The 25,340-nt window shown below is 41.8% G+C and overlaps 1 protein-coding gene across 6 annotated transcripts in view; it reads right to left on the bottom strand.

Moving 5' to 3' along the window:
• The window catches only part of LOC132506147 (S-adenosyl-L-methionine-dependent tRNA 4-demethylwyosine synthase TYW1), a 263,328-nt gene that overhangs the window by 183,441 nt on the left and 54,547 nt on the right, over positions 1-25,340 (bottom strand). For 4 of the 6 annotated variants that reach the window (XM_060124639.1, XM_060124638.1, XM_060124635.1 and 1 more), the window contains exons 1-7: positions 24,821-24,989; positions 23,897-24,024; positions 22,812-22,949; positions 17,064-17,165; positions 15,317-15,511; positions 13,261-13,548; positions 5,891-6,010 (exon numbers count right to left, since the gene is read on the bottom strand). In XM_060124639.1, the coding sequence (XP_059980622.1) occupies positions 5,891-6,010; positions 13,261-13,548; positions 15,317-15,511; positions 17,064-17,165; positions 22,812-22,949; positions 23,897-24,024; positions 24,821-24,824 (975 nt within the window). In that variant the 5' untranslated portion in view covers positions 24,825-24,989. Of the gene's footprint in view, positions 1-5,890; positions 6,011-13,260; positions 13,549-15,316; positions 15,512-17,063; positions 17,166-22,811; positions 22,950-23,896; positions 24,025-24,820; positions 24,990-25,340 lie in introns of those variants that run through there. The other 2 variants (XM_060124636.1, XM_060124637.1) reach the window with 1 other exon arrangement.

Genomic DNA, 25,340 nt, shown 5'->3' with positions numbered 1-25,340 from the left:
TTTTTATGGAACTAGAACAAAAAAACCTTAAAATCTGTATGGAGACACAAAAGACCCCGAATAGCCATAGCAGTCTTGAGGGAAAAAAACGGAGCTGGAGGAATGAGACTCCCTGACTTCAGACTATATTATAAAGCTACAGTAATCAAGACAATCTGGTACTGGCACAAAAACAGAAACATAGATCAATGGAACAGGATAGAAAGCCCAGAGATAAACCCACGCACATATGGTCAACTAATCTATGACAAAGGAGGCAAGGATATACATTGGAGAAAAAACAGTCTCTTCAATAAGTGGTGCTGGGCAAACTGGACAGCTACATGTAAAAGAATGAAATTAGAACACTCCCTAACACCATTCACAAAAAGAAACTCAAAATGGATTAGAGACCTAAATGTAAGACCGGACACTATAAACCTCTTAGAGGAAAACATAGGAAGAACACTCTTTGACATAACTCACAGCAAGATCTTTTTTGATCCACCTCCTAGAGTAATGGAAATAAAAACAAAAATAAACAAATGGGACCTAATGAAACTTCAAAACTTTTGCACAGCAAAGGAAACCATAAACAAGACAAAAAGACAACCCTCAGAATGGGAGAAAATATTTACAAACGAATCAACGGACAAAGGATCAATCTCCAAAATATATAAACAGGTCATGCAGCTCAATATTAAAAAAACAAATAACCCAATCCAAAAATAGGCAGAAGATCTAAATAGACATTTCTCCAAAGAAGACATGCAGATGGCCAAGCACATGAAAAGCTGCTCAACATCGCTAATTATTAGAGAAATGTAAACCAAAACTACCATGAGGTATCACCTCACACCAGTAAGAATGGGCATCATCAGAAAACCTACAAATAACAAATGCTGGAGAGGGTATGAAGAAAAGGGAACCCTCTTGCACTGTGGGTGGGAATGTAAATTGATACAGCCACTATGGAGAACAGTATGGAGGTTCCTTAAAAAACTAAAAATAGAACTACCATATGATCCAGCAATCCCACTACTGGGCATATACCCAGAGAAAACCATAATTCAAGAAGACACATGCACCCCAATGTTCATTGCAGCAGTACTTACAATAGCCAGGTCATGGAAGCAACCTATATGCCCATCGACAGACGAACGGATAAAGAAGATGTGGTACATATATACAATGGAATATTACTCAGCCATAAAAAGGAACGAAATTGGGTCATTTGTTGAGATGTGGATGGATCTAGAGACTGTCATACAGAGTGAAGTAAGTCAGAAAGAGAAAAACAAATACTGTATGCTAACACATATATATGGAATCTGAAAATCCTAGGGGCAGGACAGGAATAAAGATGCAGACATAGAGAATGGACTTGAGCACACGGGGAGGGGGAAGGGTAACCTGGGACAAAGTGAGAGAGTGGCATGGACTTTATACACTACCAAATGTAAAACAGATAGCTAGTGGGAAGCAGCCACATAGCACAGGGAGATCAGCTTGGTGCTTTGTGACCACCTAGGGGGTGTGATAGGGAGGGTGGGAGGGAGATGCAAGAGGGAGGAGATATGGGGACATATGTATATGTATAGCTGATTCACTTTATTATACAGCAGAAACTAACACACCATTGTAAAGCAATTATATTCCAATAAAAATGTTAAAAAGAAAAAGTCCAAAAAAAAAACTTTCTCCTGTGCCTCCCTTTTTTTTTTTGAGTAGCACAAGGATTGATTTTTTTTTAATTTGATGTAATATAATCCATTATGTTCATCATTATGTTGATTTTTGATGTTCAAACTGCCCCATATTTGGCCTGTGAGAAACTCCTCAAGCTGGTTCCTATATCCTTTAGACACTGAGGACCTACCTACTCAACAAGACATCCCAGGCTCATCTGTTACACTCCCTTCCCCAACCCTGGAATCAGCCATTTCTTCAAGGAGCCCTAGTTCCTTTTAGTAGGGTAATGATTTTAGAAAACAAGATCTGAATGCTTACTCTGTTTGTTTCTAGGTCTGTGGCACAATAAAGAATACATCAGGTCTTTGTCCCTAGCTCCTGGCACAGAGCTTCAAAAAACCCTGGCATTTCCTAAAGAGACAGAAGTGTCTTTGTTATGCTAACGAGGTGACTCACAGTGGGCCCCTAGATAGCTTCAGGAAAAGAGCTGGTCACCAGAAGACAATCACATAATGCAACTTTGGGCCAGCTGGATCTCCAGAGACATGAGGGGGAGGGGAGGCTGGCTGGAGATTGAGTTCAAACACCTAGCCGATGATCTAATTAATCATGCCTACATAATGAAACCCCAATAAAAATTCTGGATGCTAAAGCTCAGTAGAGGGCTTCCCTGGTGGCGCAGTGGTTAAGAATCCACCTGCCAACACAGGGACATGGGTTCGAGCCCTGGTCCGGGAAGATCCCACATGCTATGGAGCAACTAAGCCTGTGCACCACAACTTCTGAGCCTGCGCTCTGGAGCCCACAAGCCACTACTGAGCCCACGTGCCACAACTACTGAAGCCCGCGCGCCTAGAGCCGGTGCTCTGCAACAAGAGAAGCCACTGCAATGAGAAGCCCGCACACCGCAATGAAGACTCGACACAGCCAAAAATAAATAAATAAACAAATAAATTTATAAAGTAAAAAATAAAGCTCAGGAGAGCTTCCTAGGTGGTGAACACATGGATGGGGTGGGAGGGTGATGTGCCCAGATTCCACGATGAGGGGGCATAGAAACTCTGGGTCTCTTCCCCAACCCTCCACTCTCAGATCTTGCCCTATGCTTCCTTTCCATTTGGTGGTTTCTGATTTGTATCCTTCGCTACAAAACTGTAACCATAAATCCCTGACTTACAATGGTTTGATGTTGCGAAAGCGATACAAATTTAGTAGACACCTTACTTCGAATTTTGAATGTTGGTCTTTTCCCAGGCTACCCATATGCAGTACAATACACTCTTGTGATGCCAGCAAGCCAAGGCTCCCAGTCAGCCACACAATCACAAAGGAGCATAAACAACCAATACACGCAAAACCATTCTGCACCCCTATAACCACTCTTTCACTTTCAGTACGTTATTCAATAGATTACATGAAACATTCAACACTTCATTATAAAACAGGCTTTACGTTAGATGATTCTGCCCAAATGTAGGCTAATTTAAGTGTTCTGCGTATGTTTAAGGTAGGTTAGGCTAAGCTTTGATGTTTGATAGGTTAGGTGTATTAAATATGTTTTTGACTTACAAAATTTTCAACTTAAAATGGGTTGATTGGGACATAACACCATTGTAAATCAAGGGAGATTTATACAGTGCTTTCAGTGAGTTGAGTCATCCTAGCAAATTATCGAACGTGAGGGGATCGGACATGAGAACCCCCATACTTATGACCAGTTGGTCGGAAGTCCAAGTGGACCCTTAGACTTACAGCTACCACTGAAGTGGAGACAGTCTTGCACAGGACTATGGGGGGTCTGACACTAACTCCAGGTAGTGCCAGAACTGAATTGAACTGCAGGTCATTTGAATTAACTGGGTGTTAGTTAGTGTCAGAACATGAAAGGTCCTTTCAACAAACACAGCCACAAAATATTATTTATACACACACACACTTAAATTATAAATTTGCAAATATAACATGACAATAAACGTACATTTTTAAAAATCTTAAGTTCGTATCAGCCTCCACATCATACCACCTGGAAATCACATTAATGCACATGGATCCACTTTATTATTTTTCACAGCTGTACAACAGTATTATACTGTGTGGGTACATCATGCTTTTTTCAGCCAGTATCCAATAGCTGTTTGTTAAACTTGCTGCAAGGTATAACCTCGTGCAGATGCTGTTTTGTATTTGTGAAGATGTATCTTCAAGGCAAATTTATACATCTGGGCCTGCTGGATCACGCGTAAATGCGTGTGAATTTGGTAAAGACTGCCCAAAGCCCCTGCATACGGGTATACCATTCTGGACTCCCATCAGAAAGGTATGGGTGCCTGTTTTCCACAGAGCCTCACCAATTGTGCATTGTCCAACTTTTGAATTTCTGCTATTTTTCTAGGTGAGAAATGTATATCAGTGTAGTTTTAATTTGCATGTCCTTTATTACGAGTGAATTTGAGGATTTTTTCATATGTTTAAAGTCTATTTGTAGAGGTTTTTCTGAGACTCGCCTATTCATGTGTTTTTCCTATTTTTTTCTACTAAAGTCTTTTTTTTTTTTCATTCAATTTTTAAGAGTGCCATGTATGGTAGAAAAATTAACTCCTTCTTTATAGTATAAGGGGCAAATATTTTCCCTCACTTTATCATTTGTCTTTTGATTTTGTCTATAGTTATGTGAATTTTTTAAAAAATCACTGATATTCAATGTTTTATTGTTTCCAGATTTCAGATCATATACAAAATCTTTTTTCAAGTTTTAAATAATGCATCTAATTCTATTATTTACGTATTTTTCAACATTTATATCTCTGATTGGTGATCTACCTCAGATTGGAGTTTATCCTGATGTATGTATGAGCTTCAGAGCCAATTTATCTTTTCACGAGTAGCTAGCCAGTTGTCAACATCATTTATCTTAAAAGTACATCTTCCCCCTGGGGAAAAGAGACACCACCTTTATCATATATGAAATTCCCTATATTCTTGGATCTATTCCTGGAATTTTATTCTGTTGCATTGGTCTGTCTCATCGGGAGCCAGTACAACAGTGTCAGTTACAGATGCCTTGTAGTAAGTTTAAATACCTGGTAGGGCTAGCCTTCCTCATCATGACTTTTGCCAAAGTTTCCCTAACTACCCTTGCATGTTTATTTTTCCACATGAATCAACCAGTCTAGCTCCAAAAAAAAATACCTTACTGGAATTTTAATGGGATTGCATCAAATGCATGTATTAACTTAAAAGAACTGACAGCGTTACAATACTGAGTCACCATATCTAAAAACGAGGAAGCTCTTTTCATTTGTTCAAGGCACTTTTAGATCTTCCAGGAATGTTTTAAAGTCTTCCTCGTAGAGATTTAAGATTATTTCTTCAGAAGTGTATCCCTATGTGCGTGCTTATTTTTTATGTAGCTGCTGTAAATGGGGTCCTCTCCCACCACAGCTTCTAACTGGTTATTATCTGGGAATATAAAGGGCGTTGACTTTTTACCTTACTATGGCCTGCTGCCTTACTGAACTGTTTCATTTGAGTTTGTGTTAATTTTATCATAGGCTTTCCTGGATTCTTCCACAGTTTGCTTCTTTTGTTTCTAAGACTTATGCAATCGATACATTTTTACCTTAGGATATTCTCATTTCCCAAAACTCACACATAAATTGAGACTTTATATTTTTATATTATTGTATATATAATGTTATTTCAATTTTAGATCATTAGACTCTGCATAAAACCCTACTACACCATACATTCTCTTACTCTTTGAGTAACTAAGACAATGACAACCTAGATGAACATTTCCTAGATTCCTAGGGCCTCCACCTAAGCTGACCTCAACACCCACAGACCACCGTGCCATCCCTAAGCCCAACACCACTCGGTCTACGACAGGGAAGCACTTTTACATGAGGGTTCCACTGGGAATATCAACACCAATCTTATCATGCTGCTCAGCCTGTCATCTTCAGCCACAACACTGAGGAAAGTCCCTCTAACCATCTACTCTTTCCTCAGTTATGTCTATTCTACTACGGGCTCATTTCCACAGGGCTGAGAAAGATTTTCATGTTATAATGGCCAAAAAAAGTATAAAACTCTCAAAACAGGAGGCAAAGAACTAAAACTGTCCAATTATGAGCTCAGATGGACTATGCACCAATACAGATGCTAGATGTCAACCAACTGTCGGATCCCAGCTCACCATTTCCCAAAATTACAGTACCTTTTCTTTCTTCATACGATCCATAATCTTGCCGAGGTCTTCAACATCAATGACAGATTTTAGACTCTGATGGTCCTCAGTACCAGACTCTTCCTCACTGGTGCTCCCAAAGGGCTCTTCCTGCTGGAACATCAATGCTTCAGAAATACACTGTGCAAAGTAGCAAAGTGTCTAATATTCATTCCCAGAATGTAAGTTCACTGGATGGACTTGAGATACTTTGGGCTAGAGGCCAGCCAGCCTCAGGCCAAATCTAAAGGAGCCCATCATTTATACATTATGTATGGCTACTTTCTTAATAATATGACAGAGCTGATAGCTGCAACAGAAACAATATGGCTACAAAGCTGCAGTGGAACCATGGAGTCTTAACCACTGGACTGCCAGGGAAGTCCCTACACTTTAAAAGCATAATTTTAAACGTATTATGGAGTTGGCAAAAACGTAAGGAATCCAAAGAGGACAAATATGAACTAAAAAGGGGAATCCTAGGAGGTAAGTGACAGATGGAGCTGAGAGTATCTGCTGAATCTGTAGAACCTATTTTGACAGCAGGACAGGACAAGGGAAGAGCAGGTAAAGTTGAAGGGATGATACTAGGAGGAAATTCTCACACAGGAGACAAGAGTCAAAGCTGGGGACCCACAAGGCTGCATACTTTGTGTAAAGATAAACTAGAAAAAATGTTCTGTACAAGCAGAGAAAGCAAGAAAAACACGCACAGAATTTGGGGGAAAGAACGGAGCAAAGAATAGATAGTTAGAGGGATTTTATTTGGAGGTTTTAAGGTTTCTAGGAGGGGTGAAGAAAGATTATATAATACAAATTCAGAACCAAATTAAACTTGGGTTCCACTCCTAACTAGAAGACAATGGATCATGCATTCCATTTTCTGAAAGAAAATAACTCCCATCTAGAATTCTATACGCAGCCAAAGTATCAATCAACTGTGAAGATGGGATAAAGACTCACAGATATGAAAAGTCTGAAAATTCACCTTTAAAACACCCTTTCTCAAAGAGCTACTGGAGAATGTGCTCCAAAAAACAAAAGTCAGTAGAGAGATAAGAAGATATGAGACACAAGAATTAGGGAACCCAAGAAGCTGGCGAGAGGAAGGCTGTGGATGGAAGACACAGGACTTCAGCTGCAGCAACGCTTAGAGGGCAGCCACGCCACAGTGGAACAGAAGGAGAGGGCACACGAGAAGCCACCAAGAATCAATAACAACTACAGAATACTGAAAAACAACTTTCAGTTCTGTTAGTTCTGGAATTAGTGATGGTTATAGAGAAATCAAAACATATGTAGCAACAGGGGACTTCCCTGGTGGCACAGTGATTAAGAAGCCGCCTGCCAATGCAGGGGACACGGGTTCAAGCCCTGGTCCAGGAAGATCCCACATGCCACAGAGCAACTAAGCCCGTGCACCACAACTACTGAGCCTGCACTCTAAAGCCCGTGAGCCACAACTACTGAGGCTGCGTGCCACAACTACTGAAGCCTGTGCACCTAGAGCCCATGCTCCATAACAAGAGAAGCCACCGCAATGAGAAGCCCATGCACCACAACGAAGAGTAGCCCCCACTCGCCACAACTAGAGAAAGCCTGTGCGTGGCAACGAAGACCCAACGCAGCCAAAAATACAATATAAATAAATAAATTTATTTTTAAAAATGCAGCAATAATCTTAAGGAGAATAAGTGTATAAGAATGAAAATATAATAATCTAGTATATAGGGCAGATACACAAATACGTACACAGTTACAATAATGACAATGAATAATGGTTCAACCAGAAAGTGTGATACAACCATACAAGAGGAAGGGAAGTGATGCTGTGTGTGTGTGTGTGTGTGTGTGTGTGTGTGTGTGTGTGTATGATTTTGAAATTTTTAAAAAATCAATAGCAAGAAGGGACTATTATTTAAGAATATAAATGAAAAAGGTAAAAGAATTAAAAGTGGCTGCCTTGGGAAAATAAGAATTAGATAGAAATAGACAAGGAAGTACAGTGTTTAATTATAAGCCTCTAAGTACTATTTGAAGTTTTATATGTACAAGTGTTACTTTTGATTTTAAAAATATTTTTTAACTTAAATTTTTTTAATGTTAAAAACTATGAGTGGTATCAGCAAAAACGCCAGAGTAGGTAACTCCAAGGGCTTGTTCCCCCACAGACACACCTAAAAATTAAGCAAAAACCAACAGATGTCATTTTGTCAGAACTCTGAGAATTAGCCAAAGGCTTACAAAAACCAAGTAAACACGGAACCAAGAAAAAGGAAAATTAAAGTCAGGTATATAGGTTAAATATAAAAGTCAGTATTACTGTAATTTTTGATTATAATTCCTTTTTCCCTATATGATTTAAAAGACAAACGCATAAAATAACTAACTATAAATCCATGTTAATGGGCACACAACATGTAAACTCATAATTTGTGACAACAATAACATAGAGGGGACGTGACAGAGCTGAATAGGAGCACAGTTTTTGTATATAAAGGTGATGCTAATACAAATAGAGTGGTGTAAGTCAAAGAGGTTAACTGCAATCCCCAGGGTGACTACCAAAACATAACTTAAAAATGTACAGAAATGAAAATGAGAAAGGAATCAAATTGGTACACCACAAAAAAAAACAATAAAACACAAAAGGCGGCAGTAATGGAAAAATTAAGGAACAAAAAGATGTAAAATATATAGAAAGTATAATTAAATGACAGAAGCGTTTGCTTATCAGTAATTATTATAAGTGAAAATGGGTTAAACTCTCCAATTAAAAGGCAGAGACAAGTAGAATGGATCAAAACAAAGAAGAAGGAAGGGAACCAACTCCACTTTGTCTACAAGAGACTCACATTAGCTACAAAGATAAAAACAGGTTGAAAGTCAAAGGACAGAAAAAGATATTCCAGGGAATTCACTGGTGGTCCAGTGGTTAGGACTCTGTGCTTCCACTGTAGGGGGCCTGGGTTTGATCCCTGGTTGGAGAACTAAGATCCTGCAAGCCACGTGGCATGGCCAAAAAAAAAAAACATAAAAAAAAGAAAGAAAAAGATATGCCATGCAAATAATAACCAAAAGAGAGCAAGGGTAGCTATACTAACATCAGACAAAATAGACTTTAAGCCAAGAATTGTTACAAGAGACAAAGGATATTATATATTGATAAAAGTATTAACCCACGGGCTTCCCTGGTGGCGCAGTGGTTAAGAATCCGCCTGCCAGTGCAGGGGACAAGGGTTCGAGCCCTGGTCCTGGAAGATCCCACATGCCGCAGACCAACTAAGCCTGTGCGCCACAGCTACTGAGCCTGCGCTCTAGAGCTTGCGAGACACCACTATTGAGCCTGCGTGCCACAACTACTGAAACCCACGTGCCTAGAGCCCATGCTCTGCAACAAAAGAAGCCATCACAATGAGAATCCTGCGCACCGCAGTGAAGAGTAGCCCCCGCTCGCCACAACTAGAGAAAGCCCACACGCAGCAATGAAGACCCAATGCAGCCAAAAAAAAAAAGTATTAACCCACCAAGAAGACTTAATGATTATAAACATATATGGACCTAACAGAGCCCAAAACATATGAAGTAAAAATTGACAAACTGAAGGGAGAAAAGATAATTCTACAACAGTTGGAAACTTCAATACCCCACTTTCAATAATGGATAGAACAACTGGATAGAAGATCAATAAGGAAATAGAGGACTGGGACAAAACTATAATCCATTAGACCTAACAGATATATAGAGAGCATTCCACCCAAAAACAGGAGACTACACATTTTTCTCAAGTGCACATGGAATATTCTCCAGGACAGACCATACATTAGGCCACAAAACAAGATTAAAATCAACCGAAGTATCTTCTCTGATGACTGTGGAATTCAATAGCTTCTAATGGAATAAAATACGTAAGAAAAAATTTAACCAAGGTAAAACACTTGGGCACTGAAAACTCAAAATATTGCTGAAAGGAACTAAAGACCACATAAATAAATGGAAAGACAGCCCGTGTTTATGGACTGAAAGACTTTATACTGTTAGGATGACAATACTATCCAAAGTGATTTACAAACTCAATACAGTCCCTATCAAAAGCCCAACAATGTGTTTTGCAGAAATGGAAAGACTGCTTCTCAAATTCATATGGAATTGCAATGAACCCAAAATAACCAAAACAACACTGAAAAAGAACAAAGTAGGAGGACTCCTGATGTCAAAACTTAACTACAAATCTACAGTGTGGTACTGACCTAAGGAGAGACATACAGATCAGTGGAACAGAATCCAGAAATAAACTCACACATCTGTGGACAATGGACTTTTGACAAGGGTGCTATCCGTTCAGTCGAGAAAGAATCGTCTTTTCAACAAATGGTGCTGGGACAAATGGATCTACACATGCCAAAGAATAAAACTGGACCCTGACCTCACACCATACACAAACATTAACTCAAAATGAAGGAAAGACCTAAATATAAGAACTAAAACTATAATATTTTTAGAAGAAAACATAGAAATAACTCTTCATAACCTTGGATTTGGCAATGGATTCATATATATGACCCCTACAGCATGAGCAACAAAAGAAAATATGGACAAACTGATCTTCATGGAAATTAATAACTTTAGTGCATCAAAAAACATGACCAAGAAAGTGAAAAGGAAGTCTATATGGGAGGAAATATTTGCAAGTTATATATCTGGTAAGAGATAAACAAAAAGGACCTACTGCATGGCACAGAGAACTATATTCAATATCTTGTAATAACTATAAGTAGAAAAGAATCTGAAAAAGTATATACACATATGCGTTTATATATATAAATATATGTGTGTGCATATTTAACTGAATCACTTTCCTGTACACATGAAACTAACACAGAATTGTAAATAAACTACACTTCAATAAAAATTTTAAAAATTAAAAAAATAAACAAAAATTAAAAAACCCTCAAGGAGACATCACTTCACACTCACTAGAACGGCTACAATTAAGAAAAAAAAAAAGTGTTGACAAGGATGGGGAGAAATTGGAAGCCTTGTACATTGCTGGTAGGAATGCAAAAAGGTGCAGCCTTGGGGCTTCCCTGGTGGCACAGTGGTTGAGAGTCCGCCTGCCAATGTAGGGGACACGGGTTCGTGCCCCGGTCTGGAAGGATCCCACATGCCACAGAGAGGCTGGGCCCGTGAGCCATGGCCGCTGAGCCTGCGCGTCCAGAGCCTGTGCTCCGCAATGGGAGAGGCCACAACGGTGAGAGGCCCGCGTATGGCAAAAAAAAAAAAAAAAAAAAAAGGTGCAGCCACTGGGGAAAACAGCTTGGTGGTTCCTCAAAAAGTTAAACATAGAATTACCACAAGATCCAGCAATCCACTCCTAGGTATATACCCAAAAGAACTGAAAAGTTACTCAAACAAACACCTGTACATGAATATCATAGCAGCACTATTCACAATAGCCAAAAGGTAGAAAAAACCAGAATTCTCATCAACAGATAAATGGATCAACAATTCCATTCAATGGAATATTATTCAGCCATAAAAAGGAATGAAGTACTGACACATGCTACAACATGGATGAAACTCTTTTATGCTAAGTGAAAGAAGTCAGACAAGAAAGGTCACATATTAATGATTCCACTTGTATAAAACATCCAGAATAAGTAAATCCATAGAGACAGAAAGCAAAGTGGAGGTTGTCAGGGCTGAGGGAAAGGGAGTGAAGAGTGACTGCTTAATGGGTAAGTGTTTTTTTTGAGGTGATGAAAAGGTATTGGAACTTGATACAGGCAGTGGTTACACAAAATTGGGAATGTACTAAATACCACTAGATTGTATGTATTTTAAAATGGTTAATTTTATGCTTTGCAAATTTTACCTCAAATTTTTTTTAAGTTTTTTAAAATGGTAGGAGCCAACTGGAGGGAAGATAAACAAATGAAAGCAAAGAGACTGGCTAGAAAAAGAGCAGAAAAATGAAACAGCAGCTGAAAGGCACAGAACAAAGGAAAGGCTTGTTTCTTATTTGCTTTCTGTGTTTGTTTAAACGCAGGTGATTCCTGTGTTTAAACAAACGTGTCTAGAGCACGTTTATGTATTTCTGGGGACCACCTAGGAGAGAGAGAGAGATTAACAGTGCAGGGGAGAGACATACAATATATGAAGGAACAAAGGGAACAAAGTCCTTGATCCCAGAGCATGCACAGAGTGGGCTTGACAGGAACTAGATACTTGGTCTCTGTGGCAGAAAAGATGGCAGGATTTGTAGACAGCGCGGGGAGGCTCTAAGAGAATTCTCTGTCGGCTTCCTATGAGAGCTGGAGGAAGGGGTGGGGGAAAAAGAGCACTGAACAGTGGTCTCGGAGAGTGAGAGGATGCTGGAGACCGGGGGCAGTTCTGGCTGCACACCTGAGCCCGTGGTCACCAATCTGTGGTCAAAGAGAAGGCAGACAGGTTCCAACCTGGCTTGGGGCTTAGCCAACTGGGTTGGAAGAGGGAGTGGATGGCAAGAGAATTGAAGATGTTTTTAAGAGAACGAGTATAAAATTCAAACTGGGTAAAGACAGAAGTGAAGTAAGCAGTTAGCACTACCCTGTGAAAAAAACGTGGGGTCCAAAGAACTTTAAAGTAAGAGCACCAGAGAGGGCTCAGAGTTCAGGTCATAGGGACATGAAATGTCAAAGGTGAGCACGGAAGTGGGAGGCCGAGGTCACTGGAGAAAATGGTTCCTGGGGGTGTGAAGGCCAGGAAAGGGACAGGATAAATCATCTATGTGGATGGCTCAGCCACAAAGAGGAATGACAGGAACAAGGGTGGCGAGAAAGACAGGGAGTCAGAATGTCAAGTTGTTCCCAAATGATGCAAGCGACCAGGTGGCCCAAAAACAACAGTAGTGATATAGCCTGATGTAACACGAGCTTCAAAGGAACTGGGGTATCTGAAGAAAGAGAAATTTTTAGAATGTGAGGGATGAAAGAAAGGAATCTGGGATGACTCGCAGCCTTCAAGTTTGAGTGATTAATGGAGGTTAAAAGAGGTTGGGAGGAATATGTGGTTTAGGGGTAAAAAGACATGAGCTCAGCCCGGGACATATTCAACTTCTCCAGACCCGTTTCCTAACCTGCAAACTGGGGTAGAAACCTACTGGATTCCAGCAATGCAACAATTAAAGAACATATTTAGGAAAGCATCCAGCACAACATAGCTTATCCTAAGATCCCACTCTCTCTAGAACATCCCCACATGAGTTTCAGCTCTTCCTTCTAACCAGAGGCCAAGGAAAGAGCTTCCCAGGACAGAGGAAAGGTTCAGCACCTCCAAATGCAGGAGGAAAACAGGGAGACATGGACACGTGGGCTCCGTACCTCAGCGTCTCTCTGATGGAATCCCTCTTGAGCGTGAGACCCTGGCTCCACTGCCTCTGAGCCGTGCTGATTAGACTCGCACTTGCCTTTCTTGCAGTTGCCACCACAGGGTTTTCTCTCTCCTTTACAGAGCGCCTGTAGCCGGGAGATGAACCTAGCCTTCCACGCTGTGAAGTCGTCCTCAATGCTGCCGTGTTTGCTTTTAACCACGTTGCAGTCACCCTCCCCTCGGGACATCACGCGATGGGCGCCGAGCATCCAGAGCCACTTGTCCACGTCCTTCCCCACCTGCAGGAGAAAGAGACAGGTGAGCTACAACAGTCCTCCAGATCCGAGGCTGGCACCCTGCTCTGCGACAGCCTGGGGTTCCACTGTGGCCCTGTTCCCGGCCGCTGCTAGGAAGAAGGAACTGCCCAGTCAAAAGGGCTTCAGGCCCTCCAGCCATTGATACGTTCAGGTAAGATTCTGCGGAAGATTTTTTTTTTTTTTTTAAATATAGGGACCGACAAATTATTTTGTTAAACTAAGGGTTAGTACCTGATGAAGAATTTGAAAACTAGTCTTCTAAATCATGGTCAGAATGAAATCACTCAGTAGCAAAATCAGTTCCTTCTAAAATAAAGCCTCTGGGGTCAAAGACCATTAAACAACAAAGTACAAACGGAGCCCATTTGGCAAGACTCATGATTTCATAAGCCAGAGATGCATTTTATTACAGTATGAAGCACTTAAGCTGAGGCACAGGAGTTATCAAGAAGTACAATTAAGAGTTCAAAAACTTAACAGGCTTCCTAAGTGGCAAGGCAGTAAACAAAATATTTACATATCTGAATTTTACCTTGTGTCTACTTTCTTTGAAAATATGAGGGGGGGGCAGGCACAGAGAATACACATCTTGATAGAACAGCTGGATGAAAACAACTTTTACAGAAAGATCTCCACCTTCATCTTTCCTCACGTTCTACCAAAAATAGGTGAGCCGAGCTGGGCTCACATCTGGGGAGAGGTACACGTAAAAAAATTCTGATCACTTTTCAGAACCACTAAGAAACTGAGAGCCTCCACATTTTTTTTTTTTTCGGTGGCGGGCCTCTCCCGTCGCGGAGCACAGGCTCCAGACGCGCAGGCTCAGCGGCCATGGCTCACGGGCCCAGCCGCTCCGCGGCACGTGGGATCCTCCCAGACCGGGGCACGAACCCATGTCCCCTGCATCGGCAGGCGGACTCTCAACCACTGTGCCACCAGGGAAGCCCACACATTTTTCTTTTTTAAAGTATAGAGAATGCAAAGGAAAAGGAGCCAAGTTAATTTCACTCAGAAAAAAGGATCCAGGAGAACAAAAGAAACAATTAATATTTTATTACATAAAGGCAGTGAATGTTTTTCTTCTATTTCATCACTTTACAAAGTAATGATTAGGGACTTCCCTGGTGGCGCAGTGGTTAAGGCTCCATGCTCCCAATGTAGGGGGTCCAGGTTCGATCCCTGGTCCGGGGATGAGATCCCACATGCATGCCGCAACTAAGGAGCCCGCCTGCCACAACTAAGGAGCCCGTGTGCCACAACTAAGGAGCCCACCTGCCACAACTAAGACCCGGCACAAACAACTAATAAATAAATAAAATTTAAGAAGAAAAAGAAAAGAAAAGTAATGATTAAAAGACAAGTTAACTTTGTGAAGAATTAGTTTGGGCAGTAAAGGTCATTCCACAACAGAACAGGTAGTTGAGAAAGTCCAAAGAATCAGGGACCTTCCGTCTACAAGGTCCTGCCTGGGGGCAGGAGGCTAGACTCTGGCCATGAATACAAGCCGCTAAGACGCTAGACAACAGGAGGCATTTTCATTCATTTTATTCAATAAAAATTTACTGAGAGCCTGCTATACAGTAGCAATTCCCAGCGATAAAAAGAATAACACAAAAAGTTTATTAGTAAGTACCAGAGAGTACAGATTGTCTCACATATACCCACATATATGTACCTGTGTAGGTGATTTTTTTTTTTCACTTAAGAGAATGTATCCCTACAATTCAACACGTACCTACCTTGTACCTACCTTGTTGAAGTGGCTCACGTATGCAGAATTTCCCAGGCCAAACACTGCGTATCTCACACCCTTCAGGTACGTTTTGCCAAATCGAAAGTCATTGGCTGCTTCCTCTAGCCACCTGCAGAACCACTCTGCGCTCTCAGTCGGCCGACCGTCAGTGTAGGTAGCAACCAGGAAGGCAGAGACATTTTTACTGGTAACCTAACCAACAAAGTCATTATTTCAGAAGAGTAGCCAAGATATAAAGTTATCTCAATGAAGAAAATCCTTTTTGAAATGCTTACATTCATATCACACTAACCTCTAAAGACAAAGAGTGCTTTTAGAAATGTTACTTATTTTCAAAAGAGAAAGCAAACAGGGCCAGGACCCTGCACAGGGGAGAAAGCCCACCACACCTCCTGGTGCCCTTCACCATGTACTTCATCCCATTTCCCAGACTATAAATTCCTATCAGCTCCTGCTTGTCATATTGGAAACAAAAGCCAAATCAGTCAGGAAGAAATACAGAAAGATCTCTAAAAAATGCCCTGAAAAATCAAAGCCATAAATCGTTAAATGTAAAGTGACTTAACACTTGGCACCATCATCTCCACGGGAAACAAAACACATCTTCAGTCCTGTGAGCCACAGTATTTCATCTGCTCGAGTGCATCTTCACAGTTCCAAGTCAGGAGGTAAGTTATAAGTAATCCCTTACGAATAATTAAGTATCCAAGCTTGCTAATAATTTTTTTTTTTTGCTAATAATTTTTAACAAATAATTTAGAGCAGATTCAAGCTCACTCACTTGTACTCCAACGTTTTCTTGGGGGAGAAAGAAATGCACATTTACAGCTAGAGGTTTATCCACTAAGAAGGGACTGCCAAATTACAGCCCGCAGGCCCAGTCCCACTCACTGCCTGTTTTTATAAATAAAATTTTATTGGAACACAGCCACACTCACTCATTTACATACCATCTCTGGCTGTTTTGTGCCTCAAAGGCAGAACTCAGTAGCTGCGTGGCCCACAAAGCTGAAGATATTTACCATCTGGCCCTTTATAGAAAAGGCTTGTCAATGCCTGTTCCACCTGCTTCTCCAACTTTAGCTGCTTCAGAATCACCTGGGGCACTTGTTAAAACACAGCCCCACATCCAGACTTTGATTCCGCGGGGCTGGGCTAGGACCTGAGAATCTGCATTTCTAACGAGTTCCCAGGAAATGCTGATACTGTCGGTTCAAGGACCACGCTTGGAGAACCGCTGCTGTCAGGCCAACTTCCCTACCTGGGCATGGCTAGAGGAGGGGGCGGGGCATTCCTCAGGTGATGAAATGAAGCTCTCACAGATATGACGTTACACCTGGAGGTCACACAGCCCGTTAAAGAGATTTCTCTAACTCCAAAACCCATACTGCTTCTGGCACCCAAGTGGCTCCTGACCTTTCAGCAGGCCTACACGTGGTTCACATGCCCGGCACATGGCCATCAGTGACAACCCTCTTTGATTAGGACAGTCAAAGCAGGAGGGAACTTCCAACCACCCAAGCTTTCAGTCTAACACCCCAGAGGGGCCGGCCCCACATCACTCACGCCCGAGTCAGCACGCCACCACACACTCAGCACCCCTGACTGACGCTGAACGCTCTACCGACTGGAATCCTTTAGCGTGAAAATTAAATTTATTCTGAAGAGTCTTTTTATCCCAGAACACAGGAGATCAATTAAATTTGAAAGTTGTGATTGAAGGGAAAATAAGACAATTACCAACCTCTTCTACTAGATGGTCATCTGGGTCATATTCCTTCAGATTAATAAGTGCCACAGGCAGACCAAGGGAGCTAACTGCTTCGGCAAGAACTGTCGCAAATCCCTGATAGGAGGGAAAAAAATCAAATAAAGTCTTCAATAAGCTAAATAAATGAAAAATACAGTCTTCATTTATTCCTGTTGGCAAGGTAGTGAGGCATTTAGCACGAAAAGCTTTTCCGGTGACTGACATGTATCACCATAAACACAAATTCTATTCTCATTTCTACCATTTTCTCAAGCATCTTTATAGAGATCATCACTCAGCTGTGTTGTTCTCCCTCTACAAGTACATATGTGGGATTATATGTACTTATTATATGTACTGGTAGACATTTCAGCTGTTTGCCCCACTAGAATAAACATATAGATGGAGAAGAAATACCATAGTGGGAAGAGAGTGGGGAATATGAGAACTGTGAGCACATTTCTGGAAGACAGAAAGCAAAAAGCAGCAGGCTGACAGACAGAAGCAAGCCTCGGGGGACACAGAAAACCAGAGGGGCTCTGGGATCAGTCAGTCACTGGGGCAAAAATGGGAGGGAGGGGCTTCCCTGGTAGCGCAGTGGTTGAGAGTCCGCCTGCCGATGCAGGGGACGCGGGTTCGTGCCCCGGTCCGGGAAGATCCCACATGCCGCGGGGCGGCTGGGCCCGTGGAGCCATGGCTGCTGAGCCTGCGCGTCCGGAGCCTGTGCTCCGCAACGGGAGAGGCCACGGCAGTGAGAGGCCCGCGTACCGCAAAAAAAAAAAAAAAAAAAAAAAAAAAAGGGAGGGAGCAGTGGGCCAGAGAAGACCCTATGGAATACAGAGAATCCGTATTATGTGGTACCAGCGCACAGAGCCTTAGCGACACTCACCTTTTACCCCCAGGCAGACCCCTGCCAGCCTCTTCTCCAAACAAAATGAACCAAATGGCTGGGGAAAGCTACAACTTCTAGCCAGATGTTGGTACCCCAGGAAATTCTCTTCCTCTTTCTGGCTTGGTAGCCTAACACTTGGCTCGCCACCTGCCAGGACTAAAGCTAAGCCTGCCCTCGCCATTTACTGGGCATCCACCAGGCCAGTCTCAGCTCTGGGCGATATTACCCAACAGGAAACAAGGCACACATGTTCCCTGCCCTTAAGGAGCATCAGGGAACATCCTCAAGGAGATATTCTAATGGACGGAGAGAGAACAAACACACAAATGAGAAAATACACAGTATATCGCATGGTGACCAGTGCTGTGGAGGAAAAGAGGATAAGGCGTAAGAATACGGTATTGGAGGCATGGGGAGAGTTGTTATTTTACATAAGGAGGGCCAGGACAGGTGTATATAATAAAAAATAAATATTTGGTCTTTGCCTCCAGGGAGCTCCTAGAGCTCCTAAAATCCTTGGAACTTGCTGTCTTTGGTATGTTAATGAGATGACTCATTGGGGTTGCGGTGGGGGACTAGATGGCTTCAGGATGGGGGCTGGTCAGCAGAAAACCAACCCTGGGATTAAAGGCTGAGAACTTTCAACATCTTCTCTCTCTGTGGGGAGGGGAGGGGAGGGGTGGCAGGAGATGAAGTTCAATCAGATATGGTCGATGATTTAATCAGTCATGCTTACGTAATGAAATCTCCATAAAAAACCCTAAATGACAGGGATTGGGGGACACATTGATATGCCGAGGAGGTGGCACGTTGAAATAGGACACAGAAGCTCTGTGCCACCCCTCCCCCCAAGACCTGCCCCATCATCTCTCCCATTTGTCTCTTTCTGAGTTATATTCATTGTTATAAACCAGTAGACTAATCAAAGCAATTCCCTGCATTCTGTGAGTCATTCTAGGGAATCAGCAAACCTAAGAAAGAGACTGTGGGAACCCCTGAATTTATAGCTGGCCAGTCAGGAGTACACATGCCCCGGGACTTGTGACTGGTGTCTGATGTGGGGACAATCTGACAATAACTCGGGTAGACAGTACCAGAATCGGAAAACAGGTGTGGGAAAACAACTATTTGGTGTCAGAAAACACTGCCACAGGCCTCAAAAATAAAGACTTGAGCAAAACCTGAAGGAAATGAGAGAGCAAGCCAGAGGCTATCCCCAGCAGAGGGACGTGTAAGTGAGAAGGCCCAAATGCGTGAGCACACTCGGCAAGGAGATTAATAAGACTGGAGGGGGGAGACCAAGGACATGAGGTAAAGGAGATGCTGGAGACGCAGAAGTGAGGGCCTCTCGGCCACCATGGGGGCTTTGGCATTTGCTTTAAGTGAATGAGGGAGTCACTGCGCGGTCTTAAGCCAAGATGATTAACACCATTTTGCCTAAGTTCTCACAGTCCCTGTGGTTGCTGGGATGGGCTGAATGAAGGAGGCTGAGGATGAGATGACCACATTAACCCAGACAAAATATGAGGGAGTCTGGCTTAGGCCAGGGCAGCAGCAGTGAAGGCGGTAAGAAGGGACTGGAACCTGGATCTATTCTGAAAGTAGAACACACAGTATGTGCTGACAGACTGGATGTGGGTAGTAAGAAAAAGAGAGAAGTCAAAGGTTTTTTTGAACTGGGCAACTGGAAGGATGAAGTTGCCATTTATCGGAATGGGAAAAATTAGAGGGGGAACAGGTTTGGGCACAAAATTGGGAGTTTAGTTGTGAGCACACTAATTCTGAGTCGCCTACTACACATTCATCCACAGGAAGATCTAAGATAGGCAGCTGGGGATGAGGGTCTGGGGTTGAGAGGAAAAGTCAGATTAGAAACATAAATTTAGAGGCCACCGTCTACTACAGGGATCAGCACACTGAGGGCTGCAGGCCAAATCCGGCCCTCTGTCTTTATAGGTAAAGGTTACTGGAATACAGTCATGCTCATTTATTTACACATTGTCCATGGCTGCTTTCACACGACATCAGCAGAGCTGAACAGCTGCAACAAAGGCCATACGCCTTGCGAAACCTGCAAACCTAAAAAACATATGTAAAATAAACTATCTAGCCCTTTACAGAAAAACTCTGTCAAATTCCAATAAATAGAACTGAAAGCTCTAGATAATAAGATCCCTTAGAGAATGAAGTGAGTGCAGATAAAGACATAGTCTCAAGAACTGTGCCCTGGGATGCTCCTATCTTTGGAGGGCAAGAAGATGAGGAGAAATCTGCAAATGATAGTGAGGCAGACTAGCCTCAGCAGAGGAGGAGAACCTAGAGAAGAGTGTCCCAAAAGTTCAATGGAGAAAGTATGTCAACAAGGAAGGAGCTGTCGTGCAGCTAAGAGGTCAAGTAAGATGAAGACTGAGAATTAATTAGCGACATAAAGGTCACTGGGAGCAGGCTGGGGCACACAAGCCTAACTGGAGTGGGTCAAGAAAGACAGGAGTACAGAAATTAGAGACAGCAAGCACAGACAACACTTTCAAGGAGTAATACTATAAAAAATAAAATAAAATTGAGGTGGTAGTTAGAGGGAGATGTGAGGTAGATAGGTCACCTGGCATACACTGACCCACCTTGCACACAGCATACAGTGAGAACTTACAACTAGAGAAAACAAGTCTATTTACACAGTTAACAGAGAAAATCCACGCCAGCTACCCCATCATTCCATCCTAAATATGAACAGAAAACCACGGATCACCAAGACCATGATGAGAACAAGTGACAGGAAAGAGAAATAGCAGCAGCAGAAACATGCAGGAAGCAGATAAATCAGGGAACCGAAAAAGAAACTCACTGAAATATATTCTTAGATTATGAAAAAGATGCAATAGAAATGGAACAGAATGGCATTTTTGCAATTAAAAACATTATAGCTGAACTAAAACATTCAAAAAAAAGGTTTGGAATTGAAATCCAAGAACCCAGAACAGAAAGAAAGTTACTTTTGTATGAGAGAGGATTTGAGACACAGGAGACCATCCAAAAGGTCCAACATCCAACTAACCGAGTAGAACAGAGAAAACAGAAGGGAAAGAAGTTTACCCAAGGAATATTAGCAGAATTAATGCACACGAATTTTCAAAACAAAACAGCCCAAGTATACAATACCATGGCTGAAAAAGACCCAACCTAGACACCATCTCACAAAAGCTCCAAACATCTAGGACAAAGGGATGATTCTAAAAGCTTCCAGGGGGCTTCCCTGGTGGCGCAGTGGTTAAGAATCCATCTGCCAATGCCAGGGACACGGGTTCGAGCCCTGATCCACGAAGATCCCACATGCTGCGGAACAACTAAGCCCGTGAGCCACAACTACTGAGCCTGCGCTCTAGAGCCCACGAGTCACAACTACTGAACCCGTGCACCACAACTACTGAAGCCCGCACACCTAGAGCCCATGCTCTGCAACGAGAAGCCACCGCAATAAGAAGCCCACGCACCACAACAAAGAGTAGCCCCCTCTCGCCACAACTAGAGAAAGCCCGCATGCAGTAACGAAGACCCAATGCAGCCAAAGTAAATAAAATAAAAAATAAATAAATTTATTAAAAAAAGACAAGGATGTGATGCCCTCAAAGTTGTAAGAAAAAAATTCTGCCCGAGTCTTCTATACGAAGCCAAATACGAATGAATCAAATGTGAAAGCCAAATAGAGAAATTCAGATGGTACAGCTTTAAGAAGGGGGGGCCATTTAACTCATATCAACAATGATGTGGGCAACAATGTTAAGCCGCTGAGATGTGAGGAACTGACTAATACGAGGAGTCAATAACTTTTATCTAACTTGATAAATCTAGAAACATGGCAGAAGGAGGTTCAAGAAATAACCCTCAGAGGAATTAAAAACAGAAATATCAATAGCTAAAATAGATTCTCTGAAGAGTACTTTTCATTATGAACCCTCTGTACACCTGGATTTGTTACCATCTGCAAGTATTAATTTGATCTTAAAAAAACGTAAAAGCGGGCATAAAAGAGAGGCTAGGAATGAGATCTTCTATGAATAACATAAAAAGACTTTGTTTCCGCAGCTCAGATACCTTTCTAACGTTTCTTCCAGTTTCCTGCCTCTGCTGCTTAAGGTTGAACTTAATTATAAGTGACCTTCAATTATGACACACACAACAAAATACTGAAAAAACCTTTTAAAAAGTAGTATTCTACAAAACATCCACGAGAGGGCAGTAGAACCCTCTTTAATACTCTACCAAAATAATGACAAGGAATTCTGTTTTTAATTCATTTTCATGTTAGTCTTAGAATCTTTTCCTAGAAAGCAATAAATAGCTGTGACCTTTATAATAAAGAAGCAAGCAGCATCTAGATACAATTAAAGCATCTTTCAGCTATATATCTGCAGCCGGTATCTACACAGTATTCAATGTATATCATTAACACTTTTAACACTATGAGAAATCAAAATACATTTCATTAAATAGATGTGTGAAGTTGTGAACGTCAGGGCCCATACTGGACATACTGCTGCCACTTTTCACTATCTTCCCTACTTCTATACCCAGTAATGGACTTGGAAATCCAAGTCTCCATTCTGCTGAGCAAGAAGCAAGCTTCAGAACAAAGACCCCGCATGACAGTGACCACCAGACACCCCCAATCAGCTGAAATGGAGATGAAACTCACCCACCACCCCAGAAAGGAAAAATGTATGCTGTAAAAAGGAAAAACAAAGATGAAAAAAGATTAGAAGACCAATTCAGTTCACTGCTAAAGAACACTTTTCAGAAATTTTCTTAAAAGATCAGGAGACCCAATGAAAAGTGTCATTATAAGTTCTTACCTTTGCTGTGCCAGTCTGAGAACCATAGAAAATCTTCACTCCAGACACAAAGACTTCCTTCTTTTGAAGAGAGATATAGCCATTTGTCATCAAATCCTGAGATGCTTTCGGAACGGTTTTCTCCTGTGAGTTTTTGTTCTTGAAATAAACACAAAATCCATCAAGTTTGAATATTTTCCCAACTTCATTAGGAATGAAAATTATCAATCGCTCAGATACTGACCCATTTTATTATTCTCTTAATTTTTCAATTGTACTCCTCAAATATTAACCCCTTGGTATAATTAGGTCCTTTTAAAAGCAGGGCCCACATTTCTTAAGACTATAATGATTCCCATTCCTTCCAGGATAAAATTACACCCACTTTCACCCATAATGTGTTGTAGTGGAATAATAGTAGAAACTTATTTTCTGATTCTTAATTACTGGAAGGAAAAGAGAACACTACTACCCCTTAAGGGTGCTAAGCAGATTTGGGGTTTTTGCAAAAGTTTAATTTTTCATTACAAAACCTTCCTGTATCTTAACAATGAGACTTCCACAGCCCATCAAAGAAAAGGTAAATAACTTAGTCTATAAAAACTGACAAGAAAAATTTTTTGGCATTGAAAAACTATTTCTAAAGACCAAACATAAAAGTGATCGAAAGTTCCTTTTAGAATTTCTATATTTTTCTGGAAGCCTTAGAAAATCTGCACTCTGCATTGTCTATAAAATTTGATGCCAAATACTCTCCTAGAAAAAGTAACTCCACTTGGGTTTCCCTGGTGGCACAGTGGTAAAGAATCCACCTGCTAATGCAAGAGACACGGGCTCAAGCCCTGGCCCGGGAGGATCCCACAGGCTACGGAGCAACTAAGCCCGTGTGCCACAACTACTGAGCCTGCATGCCGCAACTACTGAAGCCTGCGTGCCTAGAGCCCATGCTCCGTAACATGAGAAGCTACAATGAGAAGCCCGCGCACCACAACAAAGAGTAGCCCCCACTCGCCGCAACTAGAGAAAGCCCACACGCAACGAAGACTCAACACAGCCAAAAATAAATAAATAAATAAATATTAAAAAAAAAAAGTAACTCCACTTACCTGCTTTCTGATGACAATCTGGAAACAAATCCAAAGGCTAAAGCCAAAGGCAAAGCCCAAATATATGTAAAACCTGTTTATCCATAACGACATTAAAGATGAGAAGTCCCACATATCCAAAGAAGGATCTAAATTTAAAATGACACATATAAGTAATTTTATTTGAAGTTACATATACAATGATATCCATTCTTATTTTAGAAAAAAAAAGAAAAAGAAAAACCAACCTTCATATTCAACAACCCCGCTAAGAAATCTATAAAAAGCAACTCTAATAAAAACAAGACACTGTGATATGTAATATAATTGTCATGATAATGCTAATTCAAAACAAGAACATAAAATTTTATCTTCATTTGAATATAGCGTTTGGAAAAGAAGGGAACATAAAGTCAAAACACTTTATGTGGAATTATGAGTTAATTTTGCTTTGTTACGCTGCTCCATAAGAAAAATAATACTAAACGTATTCCTCTTTTTTTTAATTTTATTTTTAGAGACCCACATCTACTTGCAAAGGGTTCTCAAATAATTGACCTCAAGTCCCAGTTTTTTTTAAGGGAGATATGGATGGACCTGGACTCAAATGCTGAACCTGGGGGTAATTTCAAAAGGCGAGGTCTAAGATTTGAGGTTTACAGGTGCTACTCCTGGAAAGGACCAAAAGTCCTCAACACACGTGGGTAAGGGGGAGAAAGTTTTCTCTGTCTTTTGCTTGAGGTTAGAAGCATAGTTCTAAACTCATCTCCTAGCCTGAAAAGGCAAAAGCCAGGTCACGAGCAGGGATCAGTCCTCCCTTGCCCCCAGCAGCACCGGTCCCAGGCTGACAAGGGCAACATACTCTGGAAGAAGGGGCCCGAGGATCTCAGAAAAACGGTTTCCTCCCTTCCCACCCTACGAACCTTACCCGCCTGTGGACCTTACCCATTCTCCTCAGAGCCCGAGCCCTGCGGCCCGACAAGACACCAGGACTGCGGACCTAAAAAACTTATTGTCCGGCGTGGATACTGGGAGACCACCAGAAATACCTCACAGCATTAGCGGGGCGCCCACAGTCGGAGGGCAGCCATGGCTGGGGGCAGCCATGCCACTCGCAGACCTGTCCGGATTGGCTCAGAGGCGGAAGGGGGCGGGCCCAGAGAAAAGCACCGCCCAGAGCTCCCGGCGAGGAAGCGGGAGTGCTGCCTGCGGCTCAGGAATCCGCGCTTGAGAGTTAGGGGCGAATCTGGAGAGAAGCAGGCAAAAAAAGGAGGGGGTGGGGGAGGGAAAGTCGGCGTTAAGAAACTAAGGGCATCGCCAACCGAATGCAATATGTGAGCCTGTTTGAATCTCATTTGAAACACACCGACTGTAAAAAGGCATTATTTAGGGGAAATTTGATTATGGACTAGCAATGAGACGCTATTAAGGAATTATGTTTAATCTCGTTGGGTGTATTTGTTAG

The sequence above is a fragment of the Lagenorhynchus albirostris genome, chromosome 15 (assembly GCF_949774975.1).
Source record: "Lagenorhynchus albirostris chromosome 15, mLagAlb1.1, whole genome shotgun sequence".
Lineage (NCBI taxonomy): Eukaryota > Metazoa > Chordata > Mammalia > Artiodactyla > Delphinidae > Lagenorhynchus > Lagenorhynchus albirostris.
Note: the sequence above shows the minus strand (reverse complement) of the source record. Positions and strands in the feature narration are given on the sequence as shown.